A 26,709-nucleotide genomic window follows, 5' to 3' on the forward strand; every position below is an offset into this window, starting at 1 on the left:
ATATGGAGGCCGACAGTGGTGTCATACCACCAAAATAAGTACGTACATCGGTTTCAGGTAGCGCAGGGAAGCCACCTACCAAATTTCGTGAAGATGGGGCCATAAATAAGAAAGTTCAACATGGTGGATGTTGTCGACCTTTACGTGTAGAATTTCAAAATTAAACCTGCTTAACTTTTGTAAGTAAGCTGTAAGGAATAAGCTTGCCAAATTTCAGCCTTCTACCTACACGGGAAGTTGGAGAATTAGTGAGTGAGTCAGTCAGTCAGGGCTTTGCCTTTTATTAGTATAGATTTGCATTACATTTAGATACAAAGCAGTAGATGCCTCAAGTTAACCGTTATTTCACTTCTGTGTAACAGGTTGCATGTTAATGAAAATCAACCACCCCTCTTAATCATGTTCTTCTTTCAGCTGCTCCCATTAGGGGTTGCCACAGTGGATCATCTTCCATATCTTTCTCTGCTTCTTGTTCTGTTACACCCATCACCTGCATATCCTCTCTCACCATATCCATAAACCTTCGCTTAGGCCTTCCTCTTTTCCTTTTCCCTGGCAGCTCTTTCCTTAGCATCCTTCACCCAATATTCCTGACATCTCTCCTCTGCACATGTCCAAACCAATGCAATATCGCCTCTCTGACTTGGTCTCCCAACCATCCAACTTGAACTGACCCTCTAATGTACTCATTTCTAATCCTATCCATCCTTGTCACACCCAGTGCAAATCTTAGCATCTTTAACTCTGCCACCTCCAGCACTGTCTCCTGCTTTCTGGTCAGTGCCACCATCTCGAACCCATATAACATAGCTGGTCTCACTACCGTCTGTCACAAATTACTCCTAACACTCTCCTCCACCCATTCCACCCTGCCTGCACTCTTTTTCACCTCACTTCCACAATCCCCATTACTTTGTACTGTTGATCATCCCAAGTATTTAAACTCATCCACCTTCACCAACTCTACTTCCTGCATCCTCACCATTCCACTGACCTCCCTCTCATTTACGCACATGTATTCTGTCTTCTTCCTACTCACCTTCGTTCCTCTTCTCTCTAGTGCATATCTCCACCTCTCCAGGGTCTCCCTAACCTGCTCCCTACTATCGCTACAGATCACAATGTCATCAGCAAACATCATAGTCCATGGGGACTCCTGTCTAATCTTGTCTGTCAACCTGTCCATCACCATTGCAAATAAAAATGGCTCAGAGCTGATCCCTGATGTAATCCCATCTCCAACTTAAATACATCCGTCACTCCTACTACAGACCTCACCACTGTCACACTTCCCTCGTACATATTCTGTACAACTCATACGTACTTCTCTGCCACTCCTGACTTCCTCATACAATACCACAGCTCCTCTCGAGGCACCCAATCATATGCTTTCTCCAGGTCCACAAAGATGCAATGCAACTCCTTCTGGCCTTCCCTAAACTTCTCCATCAACATCCTCAGAGCAAACATTGCATCTGTGGTGCTCTTTCTTGGCATGAAACCATACTGCTGCTCACTAATCATCACTTCACTTCTTAACCTAGCTTTCACTACTCTTTCCCATAACTTCATGCGTCACCCGTCTTAATGCTGTATTAAAATGTAAAATGAGGCATCTGCATAGATGCGTATATGTTAAATGTCAAGAAATGGTCAGGAATTTATCTCAGGAAAGTAATACATGCATAATACACAACACTGTAAATCTAACAAACTCTGCATACATTACACCATGAATAGCTGCTTTTAATTTCTATGTACAGAGACAGTATTATTTTAATTTGTTAACCTTGGTATTGCTGTATTTCAAATCCCATTTTTGCAGCTTTGCTTATTGTTAAATATGCTGTGTATCTTGTACAGCTAACGTCTTTTGCACTAATTGGTTTCATCAGAAAGTACTCACAATGTTCTATATAAAAAATATATTAACTTCTTTGTTTTCAACAGTGCTTCTGCTTGAACTCTCATTTAATATTGCTGTGGAGAAATATTCACATTTTTAGTACTCTCTCTTTTTAAGTATTTTCGTTCAGGCCAGCAGCTTCCTAAAAATAAATAACTTCTCTCAAGGCAAAGGGTCTTAGCATACCAGGATTTCCCTATATTTTGCTATTCATTTTACCCTCTACCCTCACAAGTCTTCCAGGGCCTGCTGCAGATAAGCATTCCAACAGTGTGTGACTGCGACTGTGGTGGTATAACACTATTTGGTTTATGATGTTTAATTTGGTCGTGAAAAAAGGTCAATTGGTCTTTTCACACCACAGACCCTTCTTTCAGCTGACTTGAGTCTCCCATGTGACTTTTGTCAAATTGTAGATGAGATTTTTTTTTTTTCTTTTTTTTTATTTATTTATTAAACAGTGGCTTTCTCTTTGCTACTGTCTCATAAAGCTGCCACTAGTGAAGCTCGCAAGCAACAGTTGTATGCACAGTCTCTCCAGTCTTGCTTGCTAGTCATCGTCTTGCACAGTTACTCAGTTTTTCTGGACCTCCTTCCTATGTGGCTCAAATTAAGACTGTGTGTTTGATGGCATGTCTATTACCATTCCACAGAGAAGAGCCTGGGCTGATGATAAATGGGTGGAAGGTTGTAGGGGTAGTGGGAGAGAATTAATTTTAATTATTGTCAGTTGGGTCTAAAAGGAAGGAGAGAGGTTATTCCAGGATAGTTTGGACTGTTTCACCTCATTAATAAATGTGTGGAAATTTGACATCGTAGTATCATTAATGGAGGTTGATCCAGTTAATTTTATAACCTGGTAATGATTCATACTTGAGAAGAAGTAAAATTATGGAGTTTGTTTGAGAGGTATGTTGATGTTTTGAAACAGAGTGAGCTGGATACTTGTTCCCAAAATGTCTAATACAGTTCAGGTTGTATACCTGAGGACAACAATTTTGTGAGTTTCAGTAAATCAGTAACAGTTGAAAAATGCATCAGATACTTCACTCAGTGTCTGTTAATTGGGGCGAGAACTTTAGAAAAAAAGTCAAGCATGCTTATTAATTTCTAAAGTGTGATTAGTGGTATTACCAATTTTGAGCTTGACTTGAGAAACAGAGGCTAACGAGCCATATCTTCACAACCTACTCTACCTGTCAAAAATTTTAGAACACCTCAATTTTTCAAGTTTTGAAATGCAATGAATTACCTAAAAAAATGTTTTTGTCCAAATTTGACTTGGAGCTTAAATTATTGCATCCTGCACACTCATCTTGTTGCTGGCATCTTAACCCCCTGTTATTAGCTGAAGATAACTGGATCGATAGGTAGATACAGTTTACAATACAATACTGTTTATTTTTCTATAGCCCAAAATCACACTAGAAGTGCCGCAGTGGGCTTTAACAGGCCTTGCCTCTTGACAGCCCCCCAGCCTTGACTCTCTGAGAAGACAAGGAAAAACTCCCAAAAAAAACCTTGTAGGTAAAAATGGAAGAAACCTTGGGAAAAGCAGTTCAAAGAGAGACACCTTTCCAGGTAGGTTGGGTGTGCAGTGGGTGTCAAAAGAAGGGGGGCAATACAATACACAGAACAGAACTAATCCTCAATACAGCATAAAAATAAAAATTTTAGAAGTACGGAGCAGAACTCAAAGATAACTCCTAGATTGCGGGCTGATTCAGGAAAATTAAATGGGATTCCAACTGAGTTAAATGAAGATAAAATATTGTTGTGATGCGTCATTCCCTCCAGCAATTAACATCTCTGTTTTATCTGTATTTAAAGACAAGTCGTTCTCATTCATCCACTCCTTTAATTCGCTAACACAACTAATTAAAGACAACATCGGAGAAACTTCATTTGATTTAAATGAAAGGTATAATTGGGTGTCATCTGCAAACGAGTGAAAATTAACATTATGTTTACTAATGAGAGATCCCAGTGGAAGCATGTAAAGTGAAAACAGTAAAGGTTCTTAGTACTGAGCCCTGCGGGACACTATATTGAACTTCTGTGTATAATGATGGAGTACTGTCAGCACATTTCTGTACATATTGGAATCGATAAATAAGAACTTAACCAAGCGAGTACGTGCCCTGTAAGCCCAACATCATTTTCTAGCCTGTGCAGTAAAATAGAATGGTCAATGGTGTCAAATGCTGCACTTAAGTCCAACAACATAATTACAGTGGAGTTTCCTTCATCAGAGGATATCAGAATGTCATTTACAACCCGTGTTAGTGCCGTTTCTGTACTATCACCAGTGCGAAAACCAGACTGGAATTTCTCAAATTGTAATGCGTAAGGTGTGACTAAAGCTGACTGGCGACTACTTTTTCTAGTATTTTAGAGAGAAATGGTAAATTTGAAATAGGCCTATAGTTATTTAGTATGTGTGGGTCTAGGTCTGACTTTTTAAGTAATGGTTTAATGACTGACACTTTTAGTGCATCAGGTACTGTGCCATGCAATAATGAACTATTGATAATGTTTAGAATAGGCTGCAAGAACATCCATTGCACTTTTTACTAGTTTTGTTGGCACTGGATCTAGGGAACAAGTAGTGGGCTTCATTTTAGAAATTAAAGTTAAGACTTCCTGCTCAGTTACAGGATTAAAATTATTAAAGTGCTGAATGCAATGTGAGAAGGGTCTGCTAAGCTAGTATTTGGTTTGTACTGTGATGCTGAGATCTGGGATCTTATATTTTTAATTTTCTCATTGAAGAAGTTCATAAAGTCTGTACTGCTAATATCTGTTGGTATTTTGCACTGTTGATCTGAATTCCCATTTGTTCATTTAGCCACTGTTCTAAAAGTACCTAGGATTTTATTATTGCTATCTATTAATGTAGAATAGTATTCTGAGCGAGCTTTAAAGAGGGCTTTTTATATTTATTAACACTCTCTGTCCATGCAATTTGAAAGACATGTAGCTTTGTTGTTCTCCATCTGCTCCATCTCTAATTTAAGAGCGCGAGTGTTTTCATTAAACCAGGGAGAGTTTCTATGTGCTTTGATCACTTTTGTTTTTAGGGGAGCCACTGTGTCCAGAGCATCTCTCAAGGTCACATTATAATGTGATGTTAGCTGATCTAAATTGTTTTCCACGTTTACATTTGATGTTAACTGATCTAAATGGTTTTCCACAATTACACTCGACTTACTCAAGGTATCTATAAATTTTGAAGCAGAATTACAATCTAGATGTCACACTGTCTTTGTTTTAATCTGTGAGTGCTTGGCATGGGCAGAACTAAATCAAATGTAATTAAGAAGTGATCGGAAATAACTACATTTAATGGAGTAATATTTAAATTTTGAATTTCAACTTTGTAAGTTATAATTAAATCTAATGTGTGGTTATGATTATGAGTTGGACCTTTGACAATCTGACAAAATCCTACTGAATTTAACAAATAAGTAAAACATTTGCTAAAAGTGTCAGTTTCCACATCAATGTGTACATTAAAATCCCCATCAGAACTACGTGATCATAATTTATAGCCAAATCAGACAGAAGGTTGCTAAATTCAGTCATGAACAATGAATATGGCCCTGGTGGTCTGTAGACTAGCACTATAATTGTGTTGGAATCTGTTTTAATATTTAAAATGAATGCCTCAAAGGATGTAAAGTTTGCCTAAATTTTTAGAGTGATTTGCATTTTGTTACAATGAATTATTCCAAGGCCTCCTCCTCGACCAGAATCTCTAGACTTATGAAGGAACAGTATCCATCTGGTGACGCCTCAGCTAGGGAACAGTGTCACATTTACTAAGCCAGGTTTCAGTAAGAAGAGACAGATCAGATTTTGTACTTAATATAATATCATTTACCAAAACAACTTTTATGTGAATGTTCAATAAACAGCATTTAAAACTGCATGGTTCTTTCTGATCTGGTGATATATTTTTTGTTTTAATTTGAATTAAATTTCTATTACAGATGCCCTGGTGGAGGTCTGGTTTTATCCCTTGGTCTAATTATACACCTTATTTTTGGTTATCAATTAATTTATGGTTTGTATCAAGACTAAATTTACTGGATGCCCCACAACAGGGATTATGGGTAACAGCTTCAGGAAAATAACAGGTGGGATAAACAACAGCCTGTGATTTAAGATCACATGGCTGTGGCCTTGGGTGGTACTCTAATCAGTCAACCAGGCAGTTTTGCTGCCATATTTTGGGATAATACATAATATCCCCTCCAGTTAGGATGACGACCATCTCTTCTGAAAAATCCAGGCCTTTCCCAAAAATCATCCCAATTGTTCACAAACGCTATGCTTTTATTTGCACACCAGGTTTCTAGCCAGCAGTGAAGGGAATGCAATCTGCTATAAATCACATCCCCTCTATATAATCTTGGTAAGGGACCAGATACAATTAAATTCTGACATTTTCTTTTAGCTTTGGTGCATAGAATTTCCCCTTGGGATTAATAAAGTATCTATCTATCTAGAGAGATGAAGTTCCGCTTTAATACCTCAGATTGCTGTAAATAAATATCATAAGTGCCGACATGCAGCAATAAGGTAGATACTTCATCGTCGGCAACACAGTCCAATGCGGCCTCTATGCCAGAAATCTTGGCCCCTACGAAGCACTTAATAAGAGAGATACTTTATTAATCCCAAGGAGAAATTTACATACTCCAGTAGCAGCATACTGATAAAAACAATATTAAATTAAAGATTGATAACAATGAAAGTATAACAGACAAGACAATAATTTTGTATAATATTAACGTTTATCCCCCCGGGTGGAATTGAAGAGTCGCATAGTGTGGGGGAGGAACGATCTCCTCAGTCTGTCAGTGGAGGAGGACAGTGACAGCAGTCTGTTGCTGAAGCTGCTCCTCTGTCTGGAGATGATCCTGTTCAGTGGATGCAGTGGATTTTCCATTATTGACAGGAGCTTGGTCAGCGCCTGTCACTCTGCCACGGATATCAAACTGTCCAGCTCCGTGCCTACAATAGAGCCTGCCTTCCTCACCAGTTTGTCCAGGCGTGAGGCATCCCTCTTCTTTCTTTATGCTGCCTCCCCAGCACACCACCGCATAGAAGAGGGCGCTCACCACAACCGCTGATAGAACATCTGCAGCATCTTATTGCAGATGCTGAAAGACGCCAGTCTTCTAAGGAAGTATAGTCGGCTCTGTCCTTTCTTACACATAGCATCAGTATTGGCAGTCCAATTTATCATCCAGCTGCACTCCCAGGTATTAATAGGTTTGCACCCTCTGCACACTGTCACCTCTGATGATCACGGAGTCCATGAGGGGCCTGGTCCTCCTAAAATCCACCACCAGCTCCTTGTTTTTACTGGTGTTTAGTTGTTGGTGGTTTGAGTTGCACCATTTAGCAAAGTCTTTGATTAATTTCCTATACTCCTCCTCCTGCCCACTCGTGATGCAGTCCACGATAGCAGTGTCATCTGCAAACTTTTGCATGTGACATGACTCCGAGTTGTATTGGAAGTCCGATGTATATAGGCTGAACAGGACCGGAGAAAGTACAGTCCCCTGCGGCACTCCTGTGTTGCTGACCACAGTGTTAGACCTGCAGTTCCCGAGACACACATACTGTGGTCTGTCTTTAAGATAGTCCACGATCCATGCTACCAGGTATGAATCTACTCTCATCTCTGTCAGCTTGCCCCTGAGGAGCAGAGGTTGGATGGTGCTGAACGTGCTAGAAAAGTCCAGAAACATAATTTTAACAGCACCACTGCCTCTCTCCAAGAGGGAGAGGGATCGGTGTAGCATGTAGATGATGGCATCCTCCGCTCCCACCTTCTCCTGGTATGCGAACTGCAGACGGTCGAGGGCGTGGAAGGCCTGTGGCCTCATGTGGTGAAGCAGCAGCCTCTCCATGGTCTTCATCACATGTGACGTCAGAGCGATAGGCTGGAAGTTGTTCAGCTCACTAGGACTTGATACCTTTTGGACTGGGGTGATGCCAGATGTTTTCCAAAGCCTCGGGACTCTCCCCTGTTCCAGGCTCAGGTTGAAGATGCGCTGTAGAGGACTCCCCAGCTCTGACGCACAGGCCTTAAGCAGTCGTGGTGATACTCCATCTGGACCCGCTGCTTTGCTTGCACAAAGTCTCCTCAGCTCTCTGCTTACCTGGGTTGCTGTAATTGTGGGTTGGGGGAAACTCTCTCCTATGCTGGTATCAGCAGAAGAATGGGTGGAGGATGCAGTACTCCGAGGTGAGAGTGTGTTAGGTTGGTCAAACCTGTTGAAGAAGTTGTTCATCTGGTTTGCTCTCTCCTCGTCTCTCAATGGTGGCACCCCGCTTCGAGTTGCAGCCAGTGATGATTTTCTTCCCGTCCCACACTTCCTTCATGCTTTTATTCTGAAACTTGTGCTCCAGCTTTCTGCTGTACTGCTTCTTTGCCGCCATGAGCTGGACTCGGAGTTCCTTCTGCACATGCTTGAGCTCTTGCTTATCACTGCCTTTAAAAGCTCTTTTCTTCTGGTTCAAAAGGCCTTTGATATCACTTGTAATCCATGGCTGCTTGTTTGCATAGCAGCGTACAGTTCTTACTAGAACTACAATGTTCATACAGAAGTTGATGTAGTCAGTAGTGCAGTCAACAGCCTCTTCAGTATTCTCACTATGTGACCCCTGCAGGATATCCTAGTCCGTAGTTCCAAAGCAAGTCTCTCAGAGCCTGCTGTGCCTCAGGGGACCACTTCCTGAATGAGCGTGTGGTTGTAGGTAGCACCTTCACTCTTGGTTTGTAGTGAGGCTGAAGCAGAACCAGGTTATGATCTGCTTTCCCAAGTGCAGACAGCAGGGTGGTGCTGTATGCGTCTTTAACGTTTGCATACATTATGGCGATAGTCCTATTTCCCCGGGTGTTGCAATCCACATACTGGGAGAAGGCAGGTAATGTTTTATCCAGCATTAAATAGTTAAAGCCTCTAGTGATTAGCACAAGTGCCTCAGGGTGCTGCGTTTGCAGTTTAGCAACGGTGGAATGGATGATGTCACTCACTATCTCCGTGTCCACCCGAGGAGGGATGTAAACAATAACAACAATGACGTGTCCAAACCCTCTGGGCAAGTAATAGGGATGCAAACTTACGGCCAACAGTTTGATGTCCCTGCAGCAAGTGGAGATTTTAACGTTTACGTGTCCTTATTATATGTTATGTATTTACATATTGAAGCAAATTGATTATTTTCTTGAGAGAAATGTATCTTCAGAAGTCTCAGCAGGTATACACTAGGACAGGTTACTTCATATCTTTTTCACAAAAATAAATTGGACACCAACAAGGTGTCTGATTTAATGTGTGAAATTACTAGAATAGATCTAGAATATGGCAGGTTTTCAAGTTAGGCAGATTTTGCAATCACAATTTAAACTTTTGACTACTAAAGAAATGGCGCAACTGTAAATCATGACGTCATTATCATGAGCACGGAGAGAAGGCTGATAAGATCTTAGCCCAACAAATCCATAAGCAGGAAGTCTGTAATGCAATAACAATTAACAACACAGAGAGAAAATTATTAACCATAAAAATATAAAGACAATAAGACATAATCTAATTAGTTTCTTGATTAATTACGGATACCAAAGCTAGCTACTCTTAGTACTGTGAAAGTGGGTAAACCTCTGACACTTTCAGAATTACCAGATGCTTTAAACTCACTTCAAAGTGAGAAAGCATCCGGTCCTGAAGGCTATCCAGTGGAATTTTATAAACATTTCTCAAATAAGTTAGCTCCACTATTATTGACAATGTTTATAGAAGCTAAAGACAACAAAATTGTACCTCATACTTTTCGGCAAGCATTAATTAACATCTTTCCTATGAAAAATAAGGACTTACTATAATGTGCATCATACATACCAATCTTTCTTCTGAATAACGGTGTTATTACTCCAAAGTTCTAGCCTGATGGACTGAGAAAGTGCTTCCTTCTATAATAGTACAAGACCAAACTGGATTTATTAAAGGCAGAGACTTCTAACGTTTGACATTTGTTTAATATAATATATTCATCCATTACATTTAACACCCCAGAGATCTCAACTTTAGATGCAGAAAATACATTTGATATGGTTGAATGGGATTACCTATTCACCAGAATTGCACAAACATGTACATGGATCAAACTATTTTATACTTGTCCTGAAGCCTCAGTTTGTATTCACATTATTTCGGACTACTTCAAACTAGAACATGGTACTAGACAAGGATGCTCCTTATCACCTTTGCTCTTTGCAATCAGAGAAGGACTTGGAGCAGGAACTATCACTATATGCAGATGATATGGTACTGTATATCTCTGACCCACAAGATTCAGTGCCAGCAGACCTGAAACCATTAGCAGATTTTCAAACATATCTGGACTGAAAATCAATTTGAATAAACACACACTTTTTCCAGTGAATTCACTGTCACGTAATGTCGAACTGGACACCTTCCCATTTATCTTAGTAGATCAGTTTAAATATCTTACGGTAAGTATCACAAGTAAATATAAAGCTGTTTTTCAACAAGATTTTGCTATGTGTATGGAAAAATTGAAAAAAGACGTGAATAAATGTTCTACCCTCCATCTTACATTAGCAGATAGAATCAGCACTGTTAAAATGAATCATTCCCAAGTTTCTATTACTATTTCAGAACATCCCCATATACATCAACATTTTTTTTTTTTTTTAATTAGTCTTAATTTAAGCTTAAGCTTCATTTATTTGAACTTCGAAATTTCCACGCATCCAAAGGGCAACTCTACACGGACCTAAAGCAGATGGGGATGTGGCATTACCCATCTTTTCAATTTTATTACTGGGTGGCAAACACACAAGCTATAAACACCTGGATATCAACACAAATTGAATATACACATGCCTGGTCTGCAATAGAAATAAAATTTTGCTGTACTTTATATTCCCTGCTCTGTGCCCCAGTTAATACAAATTACTATCAATACACTAATAATAAAGTTGCTCTTATTTCCCTTGTAATATGGAACCAATGTAGGAAGCACTTTAAGACAGAGAAGCTTTTATTTGTTGCACCTCTACATGACAACCACCTTATTCCACCTTCTCAAACATATACCCATTTAATATTTGGAAAATGTTCAAGATTAAAACACTTGGATAACGTCTTCTCATCCTTCCTGTCAGTTACACTTCAGTTTTAACTTCTTATCAGCACAGTTCTTCCACTATGTTAAAGCTGTTTTGCTAAACAGAATGTGCCCAATTTTTCTCATCTCCCACCTAGTTCTATTCCAGAGGAAATATTAATCAGTCTTGAAGACTCAGATAACAACTCTACAATTTTAAAAATATTTTAAAGTCCTTTCCTTTCAAAGATCCCAGAGTGCAGTGGGGGAAATAATCTGTCACTTAATATTTTAAGAAAGGAGTGGAAGGCAGCCTTTCTCTGAATACACACAAGCTCCATATATGCAAAGCATTCAGTCATTCAGTTTAAAATCTTACTGAGCGCATATGTCTTGTTTAAAATTGCCCAAATTGTTTCCAGGGTAAGATTCAAACTGTACTTGTTTCAGTCTAGCTCCAGCCTCACTGGGAGACGTGTTCTGGGCATGCACCAAATTAGCAACATTTTAGACATTAAGCTATCTTCTCTATCAGACAGCCTTGATGTAACAATAACTCAGAACCCATTAACAGCTATGTTCGGTATAATCCCAGATGGACTTTAAGTAGAGAAAGATAAACAAACTAATTGTCTTTACTACACTACTAGCACGTAGACTTACCTGGCTCAACTGGAAGTCAATGGGTTAGTAATGTTCTGTACTACTTGAAATTGGAAAAAATCAGATTCTAACTTGGATAAAAATGGATAAAAAATCTAATCCATAAGCTTCCATTTCAGGGAAAATAATACCCTTCCTTTCTTGCTCCTTTTATAGAGTAGCTTTAGTTGCTGGCTCTCCTCTCTTTCTCTTGGGTATTGAATTTTGCTGTTGCTTTAAGTTTGACTTGATTTTATGGAATGTTTTCTAATTAAAATAAAAAAGTTCAGTGAAACTAAAAGTGACTCTCGTGTCAACTCGCACACGTGTATTGCGCTGTTCATATTATTCGTCATTATTATTTGTATCATTATTATACTTTCTACACGTCTGACTTTATACTTTTAATGCTTTGTAAAGAGATTAGACTTAATAAAAATGTTGTTTTTCAAGGTAAAAAATGCAACGCTTTAAAGTTTTTTGAGAAAAAAAATGTAACGCTAAGATAGTTAAAGGACAAAATATAGTTCTTTTGCTAGAGACAGAATTGGTGATTTGCACAGTGATTAGCATTCTGAATCAAAAGGGGTACCACAGTTTGGCTGTTATATAAGTAGAAGGAAGCTACCTTGATGAATCAAAAATTTAAATAAAACTTTGTACACTTAATGATTCCTTGATTTTTTTGCCATTGTTTTTGTTGTATTCCTTGAGTTCCTAAAATGTTAAGATATTAAACTGTACATTTCAAATAAAAACTGAACAAACTGATGTGATTTTAAACTTTTGACTGGTAGTTAAGTGTTATCAATTTGCTAGATTTAGGATTGGATAGACTGTAATGTGTACCTGTGTGATGAGATCTAAATTCCACATTCTGCAGAAGAAGGCCATTAAAATCTGTCCTGGTTTGCATACTTTTGAGCCCATGTACTTAATCAGAAATAAATAGGCTTGTATTTTTGAGATTGTTCAGACTTCTCTGTACTATCAATATTCCTTTGTGCCTTGTAAGATAGAATAGATACAGAAGCAGTGTTAAAGCATTGAATATAAAATTCATACGTGTGTGTGATGATTAACATACAATATGTATTGTGTAACTGCAGTGCAGATATTTTCTGTTAATATTGTAGTAACCCTGAAGATGGATGTGTCTTAGTTAATGATTGACAGTGACTTGTCTTTTCCGCACGCAGAGCTCTGAATTCTGTAAGCCTTGGGATTATTCACAGTATATCTTATTAAGTGCAGAAAAGTTCCAAAATGCAATATGAGACTTTCAGAGTATATAATACAAATAAGCCCTTGAGTACATAGCAGTCTTGAGTTCATTATGGGGAGGAACAGTACACACCCAGTGGAGTACAATCAAAGATGCTGGACAAACAATGGGATATAAGTAACAGTTCAAAAATAGCCATGGCAAGCCCTGTCCATTACAACGGTATGGTGCTACTTCTTAGAGTAGGATCTTTTAATGTTGAATGCACCAGTTCTTCGGATTAATTATTTGTTGTGTTCACCAGTCTTTCCATTTTGAAGTTTGTTACAGTATTTAAGATTATTTTATTTTAATATAAAAGGTTAAGCTTACAGAAACATACCTTTACACTGATTTGAATTTGTTTTCTAATGTTTTGATTTCTTAAAAGACAAAAACTGCTAAGTTTAACTTGGGTAATGAAGATTTTTGAAACAATGTAGCGTTGTCTTAAAGCAGTGTTTCTCAAACTCGGTCCTGGGGACCCCCTGTGGCTGCAGGTTTTTGTTCCAACCAGATTCCTAATCAGTGCAACACCTGACAACACTGAACTTTTTTAATTAGCTGTTTTTTTTTTTATTCGACATTCAGAAAAGCATAGCAGCATGATTTTTACATTTATAAGACATTTATAAATATTTTTTGCTATAGATTTAAATGCTTAACTTTCTTTTGTTGATTTCATTATATTTTGCCCTTTCTTTGTGCAGTTTTTCCCCCCTTCATTGCATGTTAATAATGACAATTAAAAATGAGCAGATCGGACACGCTGGCAAACAACACTGAATAATCAAAGGCTGCAACTACTTTAGTGTCAGACCCACTAATTAGTAAATAATGGATTAATTAAACAATTAGAACACCTAGAAAAGTAGAATGAAAATATTGTTAAAAAGAAAAAAAAAATACATTATTCCTATACAACTGCTTGGTACATTTTAATATATATATATTTTTTTTAGCAAATTTAGTTTTCTAATTAATATATTATTACCTAAACACAGAACTTGGGAAATATCAGTTCACTTAATTAGCCCAGGAGTTCAATTAAAAACAGAAGCTGATTGGAATCAAAACCTATAGCGACAGGGTGTCCCCAGGGAGAACTCCTGTCTTAAAGAGATGGACTGGTATAAGCTTTCAAGTGTCGAGATAGTCAAACAACAGTAGACCAGGTTTACAAGAATTTCCATGTAATGCAGGAATGGAAGATCCCAAAATTTGGAATTAGTAGGAAATAAAGCTTTTCTGTTGTGGTTTAATAAGAATACTAAGTATAAACCATATAAGAATAACACTAGAATCCCTGAAGCCTACTAAAAAAACTTGTATTTCTGGCCCACCTTAAATTCCTACGCACCTTTTGTTTTGCAAATGTGTTGATCAGCGCAAGCAGCCTGCTATCCCATCCTCCTGCTTGATGGAGTTCAACATGGGGAAAAAGTTTTCCCAGCTTATAGATTACAAGATTTTTCGTAGGCTTCAGGGATTCTAGTGTTAATAATTTCAGTCCAAATCGTAAGGTGTGTGACAGCATGAGGATAATCTTCAAAAAGAATATTTGGGAGGCTAAAATGCAGTTAGAAATACAGAAGAAAAGGCAAAAGATGATACATTTTGAATTTTTCAGTATTTTAGTATTCTAAAGGAAGTACACCTTCCACCTCTTTTTCCCTCTTTAGTGTCTAACTTCTCATTCAATTCATCATACGCCTTATCTTTAGCCTTTACCACCTCTGTTCACCTTATACCTTATATCCTTTTACTCCTGTCTACTTTCTTCATCTCTTTGATTATCATACTTCTTTACCAAACTCTTCCTCTGTATACCTTCCTGTTCTTCCTCATTCCACTACTAGGTTTCCTTGTCCTCCTTCCTCTGTCCAGATGTCACATCAAGCACCCCTCTAGCTGTCTCCATTATCACTTCTGCTGTAATTGTCCAGCTATCTGATAACTCTTCACTGCCACCTAGTGCATCTCTGCCTTCTCCCTGAACTCCACCTTATAATCTTCCTTCTTCAACTTTATCATTTGATCCTTGGCTTTGCCCTCACTCTCCTCTTCTTTTTGATCTCCAGTGTCATCCCACAGACCACCATTCTGTGCTGCCTAACTATGCTTTCCCTTGCCACCACTTTGCAGTCTCCTTCAGACTGAACTTCCTGCATTGGATATTATCCACCTGTGTGCATCTTCCTCCACCCTTCTATATCACTCTGTGCTACTCCCTCTTCTTAAAATACATATTCACCACAGCCATGTCCATCCTTTTTGCAAAATCCACTACAACCTGACCTTCTTAATACCATACCTACCCATCACCTTCTCATTCCCTCTGTTCCCTTCACCAACATGTATATTGAAATCTGCTGCAATCACCATTTTATTGTGGGAGAAGTGTATTGTCTCATACACTACACAGGAAAATAATTTGACCTGATGTTCAGTAACACAATCGAACTCATGTTGGACATTTTTCTATCAAGTGTTAGTCCTCAATGTTATAATCTGGATGAAAAAAAATAACAATAATGTTGACCTCTCTAGATTTTTTTCACATTCACTGTTCCTTTAAGTGAAATGTTTATTTTTATGTTTTGCTTAAATGTTCCTAAATATATTGCTACACCTCTTTTGCCCAATACATATGTGTTTTAAAAGTCAAGGTGAATTATTTTCAGTTTTATGTCTGTGGGCATTCTTTAGGCAATTTATTTCATAGTATTAATTTGTATGTTGCTTATGATAATGGGAGAAATTATTTGCATTATTGTACATGTAGTAGTATCCCTTGTACTTTTGACAAAAACATTCTGTAAAATATAAAAATAGAGAATTTACCTTTTCACCTTACTTTGCAGGATCTCCATCACCTGTTAAAGTTCTGGTTGAACCTCCACCTACCGTCACAACCAACTTGGCTCCTGCAGTTCCACAGTTGCCCAACAATGATGCCTTTGCTGCTGTTGCTCAGTTATTTCAATCAACACAAGGACAACAGGTGAAAGGATTATTTATAAGATATTTCTATGTATACCATTTCTAAATGTATCAATTCACATATACAGTGCCTTGTGACAGTATTTTTTCACTTTTGGTTTTTGTCCTATTTTGCTGATTTACAACCTGGAATTTAAATTGATTTTTGGGAGTTCAGCACCATTTTATTTACAAAACATGCCTACCACTTTGAAGGTACAAAATATTTTTTGAGACACAGAATAAGTAAGGCAACTATAACAGAAATCTTGAAAGAAATCAATATTATGTAAAGCCATCTTTTTCTGCAAAAATAGCTGCAAGTCTCTTGGGGAGATGTTTCTATTACCTTAGCATATCTAGCTACTGGAATTTTCTCCCATTACTCAAGGCAAATTTGCTCCAGGTCCTTCAAGTTAGGTTGTGTTGGTGTGCATCAATCTTGAAATCATGCCACAGGTTTTCAATCGGATTGAAGTCTGGACTTCGATTAGACCATTCCAAGACATTTAAATGTTTCCCTTTAAACCACTCCGGTGTCACTTTAGCAGTATGTTTCCAGCTGGAAGGTGAACCTTTGTCCCAGTCTCATATCTCTGGTAGAATGAAACAAGATTTACCTCAAGAAGGGCCTTGTATTTAGTGCCTTACATTGTTTCTTCAATGCTGATCAGGTTTCCTGTTTTTGCGGAAAACATCCCCTCCCCATGATGCTGTTACTAACATCCTTCACTATGGGAGTGGTGTTCTCGGCTGATGGGTAGAATTGTTTTGCACCCCACACGATGTTTCCCCTGATGGCCAAAGAAAGCTGCATTTTAGTTTCATCTGAGCAGAGAACTTTCTTCTGTGTGTTTGAGTCTGTCATATGCTGTTGGCCAAATATCAAATATTTTTTTTTTCTTTTTTTGTAATAGCTTTTTTCCTGGCCACTCATCCATAAGCCATGCTCTATGTAGTGTATGGCTTAAAGTGGTCCTATAGATACTCCCATTTCTGCTGTGTATTTTGCAGGGCCTTCACTGTTATCCTTCCTGTCTTTGTTGTATTTCTAATTAATGCCCTCCTTTCCCGGTCTCTGAAATATTTGGTTGGTGGTCTTCTCCTGACAGGGTTGTAGGGGTGATATATTCTTTCCATTTTGTTATGATTAAATTAATGATGCTCAGTGGGATATTCATAGTTTGGAATTTTTTTAATAACCCAACCCTGATATATACTTTACATCTTTATCTCTGACCTGTCTGGAATGCTCCTTCATCTTTCAGGACAGGTCTGTTTATACAGACATCATGTGGCACGTTGATTGCACATAGGTGGACCCTACTCAACTAATGATGTGACTTCTGAAGTTAATTGCTTGGACTTGATCTTATTTAGGGGTGTCATAGCAAAGGGGATGAATACTTATGCAGTCATCTTTTCAGTTTTTACTTGGTTTATATATAATTAATTTATTTTGAATTATTTTTAATAATCATTCTAGCATTAAAAAAAATACACCACTTCTGGTGATGTTTTGTGTTAGTATGGAATTCAGAAGCAGTGTCTTTTTCTACTATCATACCCAATGCTGCAGATGCTTTCCACGGTCCATTAATGATGAAATGAATGGAGCATCAACATTTCTTCAGACTTATGGTGGTCTTTGTCACATACTGAAAGATTGAGAATGATCATGCAACATATTTTCAGTAGTTATTGTCAAGTTGTTTTGACAGAACAGAGAAGGCAAGCCACATCTGAGAATCGGCATTCAGTAATGTCAATAATCGTGCATGGAGATCATTTCTAGAGATGAAAAGTTTAAGGTAGATCATTGTTTCTCAAACACTAGAGTTCATGTTCTTTATAATGGTAGTGGAGCATACACTGAGTTGTGGCATTGCCACATGATATGTTTCTGCTCCCTGATCAAGCTGCACCGCTGATATCTTTTTAAAATGGCTGAATATCACAAAATGGTTTTCCTTTTGTTTTCATCTCAATTGGGCATACAGGTAGATATGCTGTTTTACAGTATGTGTGCATCTTAAAATGTGGATCAGTACTTTAATGTATTTGCAATATTTGGTAAGTTGTAAAGTTTATTTTTATATTTGGATTTGTATCCCTGACGTCCATTTTAAACTGCAAGAACAGGCAATTTTTTTTTTTCTTAATTTGTAAAAAGGTTCACTGTAAAACACAATTTCATGTGGATAATTAGTATATGCCATAGTTTAGTATACGTATGATTGTGGACAAATGCCTGTATTTTTCCAATTCAACGTTCTTATACTTTAAAGTTGTAGTATTGATATGACAGGTAATTAAAGTTTAACTGCTAAAGGCAACCTGCAGGCTAATTATTACCTACACTGTGTGAATTTCATGTGTGGGTATTCTTATATAGTGACAAATTATGAATATTTTATTGGGTTTGTGGTGATGTTGTAGACTTGGGAATAATATGTAATAATTAATTTTGTATGGAATTCGTAAAAGCAATGTTTATATTGCACCGTCTATTGGAATGACAAACAATACATTTTATTATTAAAAATGTTCAGGATATGCCATGTTTTGAAATGATAGAGACATAGGAACCAGATGGACACACAAATGTAGCGGTCAGAAGCCGCTAAAATTCACACCGTCGTGAGTGACGGTGATTTATTTATTTTACTCGAGGATTACCAGGGACAACCCCAGCCTTGGCACGACACACACACACTACAGAGACAACAAAGAAAACACGCTGGGAATTTAAACGATAAAGTATAATGAAATTAAATTAACTAAATGAAAACAATAATACCACCCCTGATCCCTTCGGCGATATTACATTTAACAGATAAACACGACAAACACGCAGTAAAGTCCATGTATGAAATGATCAGTGGTGAAGTTATGTCCAGCGATTTGTATGAAGCGAGGGAAATGGAAAAACACAGTCCTACCGGTAATTGCTGAAGTATGATGACAGATGAATGGTTCAGGAGCGCTCCTTCTTCCGTGAAAGCCAATGAATCCAGACACCGACCTCAGCAACAGTAGACAGGTAGACAAATGATTCCAGACCCCAACAAACAATACAATCCAGGACGCGAAGATGTATAGCAGAAATACGGCAGTCAGTTCAACAGATAAATACAAGCACCACACAAACAAAACAAACTCTTTTTTTTCCCCCATCCACCCCTGCCCTCCCTTTAAACCCCTCTGGCCACCTTTGACCCCCAACAGCCCCTGAAAGGACTGCTGGGAGATGCAGTTCTAATTAAGGGTAGCATTGCTACACACATACATTTTTTTTTTTTTTTACTAAAAATATTTGTGATGTGCCATCTTTTGGAATGATAGGAACATAGCAACCAGATGGACACACATTGGCATTTTATTACTTAAAATATTGATGTGCCATCTTTTCGAAAGATAGAGTCATAACTAACGGGTGGACACACAGAATGAGTAACTTTTGATTAACGTGGATAATGATATCATTGTAGATTACTCGACTTATATGACCATGTGCATTTACTACATTTTATTCATTGGTATTTTGTGTTCAGTAACTCAAGAATAAACATTGCTTAAAACCAATGCTAAAAAAAAACAAGAATTGAAACATTATTAGTTAGGAATGTGATAGTGTGATGTCAGATTTTTTTTTTAATGAAATATTGTAACTATGAGATGAAGAAGATAACATAAGCACCCTGTGAAATTTAAATTTGATTATATCCTGTGCACCGAGGCACTGGAAAATTTAGAATAGGTCCGACTCCACCCCTTAGATTTTTGATTCTGAAATAAGGTACACTTTGAATAAAACCAGCTTTAGCAAATGTGACTCATTTTGTAGGAGCTACAACTGTAGTTAAGACTTCTGTGCATTTTGATTTCCTGAGAGGATTGGAGAAAAGGTTGGTGGATCTGTGAATGGAATAAATCAGAATCATGTTATAAAGAGCTGCTTGTAACTACAATTTTTCTTGACAAAATAGCCCGCGAATACTTGTGCAGAAGTTGGCTTTGGAGAACTCCCCAGCCTAAAGTTTATTTTGCCTTGGCTCAATATGATCCTGGACTGCATTATTTTATATCAACTTTGACCCAATTTCTGTTTTATTTCATGTAAACTCAATGCAGGGAGCACCCTAAACAGGAACCCTGGTCTACTTTCTGCAAGGCTAACTTACAACATCTTAAGTGTAATTAGTTTTGCATGCTTCAGTCTATTAAGTTAAATTAACATAATAGCTGTTGTATGTCCTATTAATCACTCAAACCTTTCATTCCTCTGATTTCCAGTCTGAAAAAATTCCTCCCACCACAAACCTGTTATTCCATACATAGTGCTGTCCAGAGCATTTCAGAATGATTATTCAGTTTCATTGTTAAAATGCCCTTAATGAATCCAGTTATTTACATTAAAAAAAAAAACTACTTGTGGGACCCAAGTTACTGTTAATTTTTAATTCACGTATTTACTTTGGTAAAGTAGGAGTTTAGCTTTACAGCGCTACATAGATAATGTGGCCTGCAGGGGGTGCACTAGCTGCCCAAACCCAACACAAGCAGATACCATGCCCAGGGTTCTCCACACAGCACACACTTATTTGGCAGGGAAGCACATTTCTTTCACTTCCCACAGCAGAACATTACAATAAAGAACTTAAACACAGTACTTTATATTTCTCTCTTCTTCCTTTCTCTCTTGTCTCTTCACCTCCATTTCTCCTCTGGCAAGCTTAGTTCATCTCCTCCCAACTCTGGCTCCCCGAGTAAAGTGTGGAAGCTCCTTTTTTGCTGCACCCAGCAGTATTCCATTTTTCTCATTAGGGAAGTCTGGAATCACTCCCAGTTGTGGTGGAAGTCCCAAGTAGGGCTATGCAGCTCCCTCTGGCGTCCCCCACGGAACCCAATATGGCTCTGTCAAACTACTCGCATGGAAGTTAGAGGTTGGGAGCATGTGCGTTGCTGCATCCACCACACAACAAACCACCAGGATTGGGACCCGAATGCAGCCGTGAAGCCCTGCGGGGAATGCAAGGTGCCTCTGCCAACCCAAGGGAGCTGCCCGTCTAGTGCTCCGGGAAAGGCAGTGTCCTGTGCATGTCTGCTCCCCAGGTCCTTCCAGTATATTGGCCTCATGGCTGGGAAAGGACCACGGCTGTTTGTCACACTTGAAAATTCTGTCTTTTTGTAAATTAACTTGTAAATCGAAAATCCCTACGTTATTGTTATGATTCTGATGTAACAGCTGAATAAGGTCAGATTGTTTGCTTGCTAATTGATGTATATAGAATCATACATTTTTCTGTGCATATACAGTGCAGTTCGTACTGTAAGTATTTTGAACAGTTTTAGCAGTTTTTAATTGGTAAGTCTACCTAAGCATACTGGTTTTGAAATCTAACAAAGGATGTGAGACAGTGTAGACTGTCAGCATTAGAGTATGTTTACATAAAAAATTATTAAATTGTATAAGAATTACAGCACTTTTATTTTAGATTTATTTGTATGCATTTATCTGTTTACTTTAACTTCACACTGTAAAGTCATTGTAATTATTTTTAATGTTTATATTTATAAACTAATCTGTATAAGCACTTTTTAAGTAAAATGAATTGTTTACCTTCATAAATTTGCTTTCTTTTAAGTTTTGTTTAATGAAATGCACATTTAAGATGAGATTCTTCAGTTGCAGAAAATCAAAGGTGTTAAAACTTAAGATATTTTGAATTAGACAAACAAGATTTTGAATTTGAGTCAGCAAAAAAATTTGAAATGAAGTCAAATATGATGGAGGAAAAATTATAATCCCATATGCAGACTTTGGATATCAACCAAGATTGTAATACAATTTGAGTGTACAGTAATCCCTCCTCGATCGCGGGGGTTGCGTTCCAGACCCCCGATAGGTGAAAATCCATGTAGAAACCATATGTTTGTATGGTTATTTTTATATATTTTAAGCCCTTATAAACTCTCCCACACTGTTTATAAATATTCCCCGCAGAGTTATACAGCATAATCCCGTTGTATTCTCTTAGATATTAGGTAAGATTCACTGAAATTATGTATATAAACACACTGTTTATATACAGTAAAACCTAATTATTATTTTAAAGATATTGAGTGTCTCCGATATCACATCTTACAGCCATTACGATAGACAGGCCACCAGCAATAAATACGTACAATGCAAGAAAAATAATATACAGTAAATGTGTACAGTGACACTAAACGTACGTACATGTACTAAGTACTGTAAGTAGAAAATTAATTATGGTTACTCACCAACAATGACACGATGAGTTGTCCGATAACAATGCGTTTTATTTTACTGCACAACAAAGGAGAGCGTTACAGCCCCTAAAGGAGCCACTTCAGGCGATTGTGAAGCACTGCCGTTGTTCTTCTTCTGGCAGTCTTCAATCCAAATCCCTAAAGCAGATTCTATCCAGACTACTTACTGCCTTATTACATCCACTTACAACTCGTTTTGCACCCTGGTTAAAAGGAAACTGTGGCTGTAGATCTTATATTCCTTTCCTACTTTTTAAATAAAAAGAATCGTAGCCTTCAACAAATCCAAAACGTTTACCTTTTCGGCAATCATTAACATCTTCAGTTTGCACTTGGGCACGGCCCCTGAAGCAGTAGCAGATCGTTTTGGAGCCATAACGAAGGGCTTGACTATGCACAAAGATAAACACAAAAGAGCACAACTCTTTACACAGCGAAACACGTTGATGCTGAATGAGCGAGACAAGACTTCCTGGTTAACACCGCATTCAGCAGGCAGGAACTTAACTGCGTGCTCTGATTGGTTAGCTTCTCAGTCATCTGCCAATAGCGTCCCTTGTATGAAATCAACTGGGCAAAACAACTGAGGAAGCATGTACAGGAAGTAAAAAAGACACATTGTCTGCAGAGCCCGCGAAGCAGCGAAAAATCTGCGTTATATATTTAGTTATGCTTTCATATAAAATCCGCGATAGAGCGAAACCGCGAAAGTCAAAGCGCGATATAGCGAGGGATTACTGTATTGAAAAGAAAATCTAATTTCAGTGCAGAAATTCAAAATTGATTGCATTAAAAGTGATTGTCTTTAACTTGTTCTAATCTGAACATAGTTTTATTCCAGACTTACTAACATTGTTGAGATAGATAGATAGATACTTTACACTTAGAATCTAGGTTTGCCAATCATTACTGAGATAATCTTTTTCACATTTTTATTGATTGTTTATCATCATTAGTAAGTTAACATCCCTCTGTGTCTTCAAAACTCGCCCACTTATTTTACTGTTTTTTCTAACCAGTAGCTGTACTCATGGGCTTATAGTTGTGTTAATTTATGGTAATCTCTGCTCTAAATGCGTCATTCTAGTTTTCCTTGTCTGTTTTTAAATTTATGGTGTCTGACATATTGGTATTTCTATATACAGAAACTTTTTAAACATCTGTTGTAGCAAGCATCTGGTTACTGTTTTTCTTTCTCTTTGAAAGTGATAATGACTTCTGTTTGTGTGATTTTCTTTTGTTGTCTTAATTTTGTTAAAAATCACTACATTAAAAAAACATTTTCAGCGTTGGCAGCATTCAGTTTATAGAAAAGCTAATTCACTCTACTGTAGGTGTTGATTTCTGCTTTATGGAAAAGTACATTCTAAAATGCATAAATGAATTAAACGTTTTTAAACACTAAGTATTCTCTAGTTTTGCAGTATTGAGCTTGAGTCTTTTGCCATAAAGTATTTAGTTGAGCTCTGTAGATCCTATAACCAGTTTATTAATCCAGAGTTTCTTTAATCTGAGGACTCAAATTAGAAAATAGGTACTCTACTGGTACCCAGGAAGAGTAGTAGTATCACAGTGACAGCAAACTCATACAGAGACAAAAATCAGTGGCCATATAATAAAGAGTAATATTTTTGTTTCTTTTCAAACTTTTTTTTCTCCTGTGTATGTAACTGAAAAAGAAAAGTGGGAAACAAATGTAATGTTAAAACAAGTCTCTGTTAATCCATATTCCAAATCTGTTTTTTCAGAGTGGAGTCATGGTTCAAGGCAAGAAAAATCCCTGAACAATCTCTGGGTGAATATACACACACACACCCCCTTCAGCACAAGCAATCCATCTAACCTGCAGACCTTTTGACTGTGGGAGTAAACCAGAGCAAGTTAATATAAACATGGGGAGAACATGCAGATTCTATGCAGAGCGCGCCTGGGGATTGACCCTAAAATGACCATTATCATTAAAGCCAAAACGGATTCCTGAAGTGTATCACTGCCAGTAGAAATGCTTGGTTTTAACTTAGTAAAGCTGAAAGAGAGAATTTCTGCAAGATGTAGGACAAAGTGGGATTGTCCACATAACTCCTCATTATGGAGAGGCCTTCAGTTTGTTACAGATTTCAAAAAGACATCTCCCAGTGCTTAATCAGATTCATTCATCCCTGATAATCTTAACAGGTTTTAAGGCAGATTTGAACAACAAGGTGCTGATTTTCTGCAGTCCCTCTCCTTCATCAATTTTGAAGTGGCTTTGACACCAGCTATTTCTTCACAAAAGTCTCACCACTACTTTTCTATCAAAGAATATGATGTCTGGAAGCTGTTTGCAACACAAAACTGTAAAAAGTCAGTGGGTCTGGATCCTGACTCACTTGCAACAATCAAATACTGTGCTAGGCAACTTCTTTACAGACATATTTAACCAGTCTCTTGCACAGTGTACCATACCAGATTACTTTAAATATTCTGTTATTGTTCCTTTTCCCAAAAATAAATTGCCTCAGTGATCACAGGCCTATTGCTCTTGCATCAATACTAACAAAGATATTTGAATGGCTTGTTCTAACCCATCTGAAGTCTATAGCTGCTTTTGATCTTGATTCTCTTCAGTTTGCATATTGAACAAATAAATTTGTGAGTGATGCAATCAACATGGTCCTTCAGTTTGTGCTGGAGCATCTGGACTATAAAGGAACTTATGCCAGAATTTTGTTCGTTAACTTCAGTTCAGCTTTTAAAACCACTGCCCCTGAACTGCTGTTAACTAGTTCTTCAGACTAAACTGAATCCTTCCATCTGCAATTGGATTTACAGTTTTCGGACAACCTGGAAACAATACATTTGTGGTGGCTGCCACTTCTCAGACTGTCTACGTATTAGAACAGGTGTTCCTCAAGGCTGTGTACTTTACCCTCTCCTTTATTCTCTGTACACTAATGACTGTAGATCCACTGATCCTTGAGTAAAAAATCATTAAGGTCATGATACTACCATTATTGTTCTGATTTATTACTGGCAACAAAGCAGATTATAGAAAAGAGGTGTCTCGTCTTGTTTCTAGGTGTGCTTCCAACATCCTAGTCCTCAGTTGCACCATGACTGTGGAAGTAGTCATTCACTTTCTCAAACAGTAGTTACACCCTCACCTCTCTCATTAGACATTAATAAATCTGTCAGTATGGTGGAATCCTTAAAATTTTCAGGCACAACTATCACAAACACTCTCAGTTGGGACATTAACACCACTTCCGTGACTAAAAAGGATCTTCAGCAACTGTACTTCTTACACTATCTAAATAAATTACATTTTCTAGCCAATCTTAGTTCAGTTTTATAAAGCTATAATTAAAAATGTAATCATATTCTCCATTATGATCTGGTTTAGTTAAGCAGTGGCACACACCAAAAATAAATTGCAGCGTGTCGTGAGGTCTACTGAGAAAATAACTAGCTGCGCTCTTCCATCTGTTGCAGACCTGTATGCATCTCATGTCACTAACCATGCCATAAGGATCACCACAGACTTGTCTCACCCAGGTCATTATTATTCCAAAAACTCTTCTAAATGCTTCAGGTCAATTAAAACTTAAACTAAAAGACACCTTAATAGGTTCTTTTCCTAAGTCATAGCCCTCTCAAGCCAGTAACTTAACCTGTCTTTTTTGTATATTCATGCATTCTGTCATATACTTTGTGAAGGTGTGTGTATGTGCAGTATATGTACTGTGTGTGTGCACATGTGTATACACTCAGACTCAGACTTTCACTTGCACATCATCATTTACACATCTCCTTTATAATTTTACTATTCTGCAACTTTCTGTGAAGTTTTTCTTTTTAACTTATGCTATTTATATTTGTGTGTGATGCTGTGTTCGGTTATAAGCAGCTCTGAATCTACCAAGTCAAATTCTTGTACCATAAGTACTGGTGAATAAAAGTGATTCTGATAGCAGAGCCTCACATCTTAAGCCATAGATAAACACCGGGAAGAGCTAGTAAAGTTTATGATACTGTTTACAGTAGGTTACATGGCCATTTCCATTAATTGTATTTACAGTTACATTTTTTATAGGTTATTTCATACGTTTTTGATGATTATTACTATTTTGCATAGAGCTAATCTATGCAATTTAAACAAAAAAGAACATTGAACTTTAGCAAGTATTTTTAATATGAATAACAAAAAATATAAATTATCAAATAATAAAAGGCAAACACAAAAATGAATTTTCAATTAAAAAAGATAAACCTCAAATGGATCTGCTGAAACTTTCTTTCATTCAGTGACCACCGTTTGAAATCAAATTTAGAATTGTTGAGGTGTATTGCATGATTAAATTTATCTGACATGAAGCACTTTAAAATTATTCCTGTGGTAATCCACGAAAACTGAGTAACAGAGCTAAATGCAGCTTCATATTCAAAAGACATTCACTCTGAGTTTGCAAAGCAAAATTTTACTTTTTAA

At 37.5% G+C, this 26,709-nt stretch overlaps 1 protein-coding gene across 2 annotated transcripts in view; it reads left to right on the forward strand.

Annotated features, from left to right (window-relative positions):
* LOC120523539 (SR-related and CTD-associated factor 4-like) overlaps window positions 1-26,709 on the forward strand; it is a 440,470-nt gene that overhangs the window by 75,349 nt on the left and 338,412 nt on the right. For both annotated transcript variants that reach the window (XM_039744940.1, XM_039744941.1), the window contains exon 6: window positions 15,827-15,966. In XM_039744940.1, coding sequence (XP_039600874.1) covers window positions 15,827-15,966 — 140 coding nt within the window. The remainder of the gene's footprint in view (window positions 1-15,826; window positions 15,967-26,709) is intronic.

Source organism: Polypterus senegalus, chromosome 2, assembly GCF_016835505.1.
Source record: "Polypterus senegalus isolate Bchr_013 chromosome 2, ASM1683550v1, whole genome shotgun sequence".
Lineage (NCBI taxonomy): Eukaryota > Metazoa > Chordata > Cladistia > Polypteriformes > Polypteridae > Polypterus > Polypterus senegalus.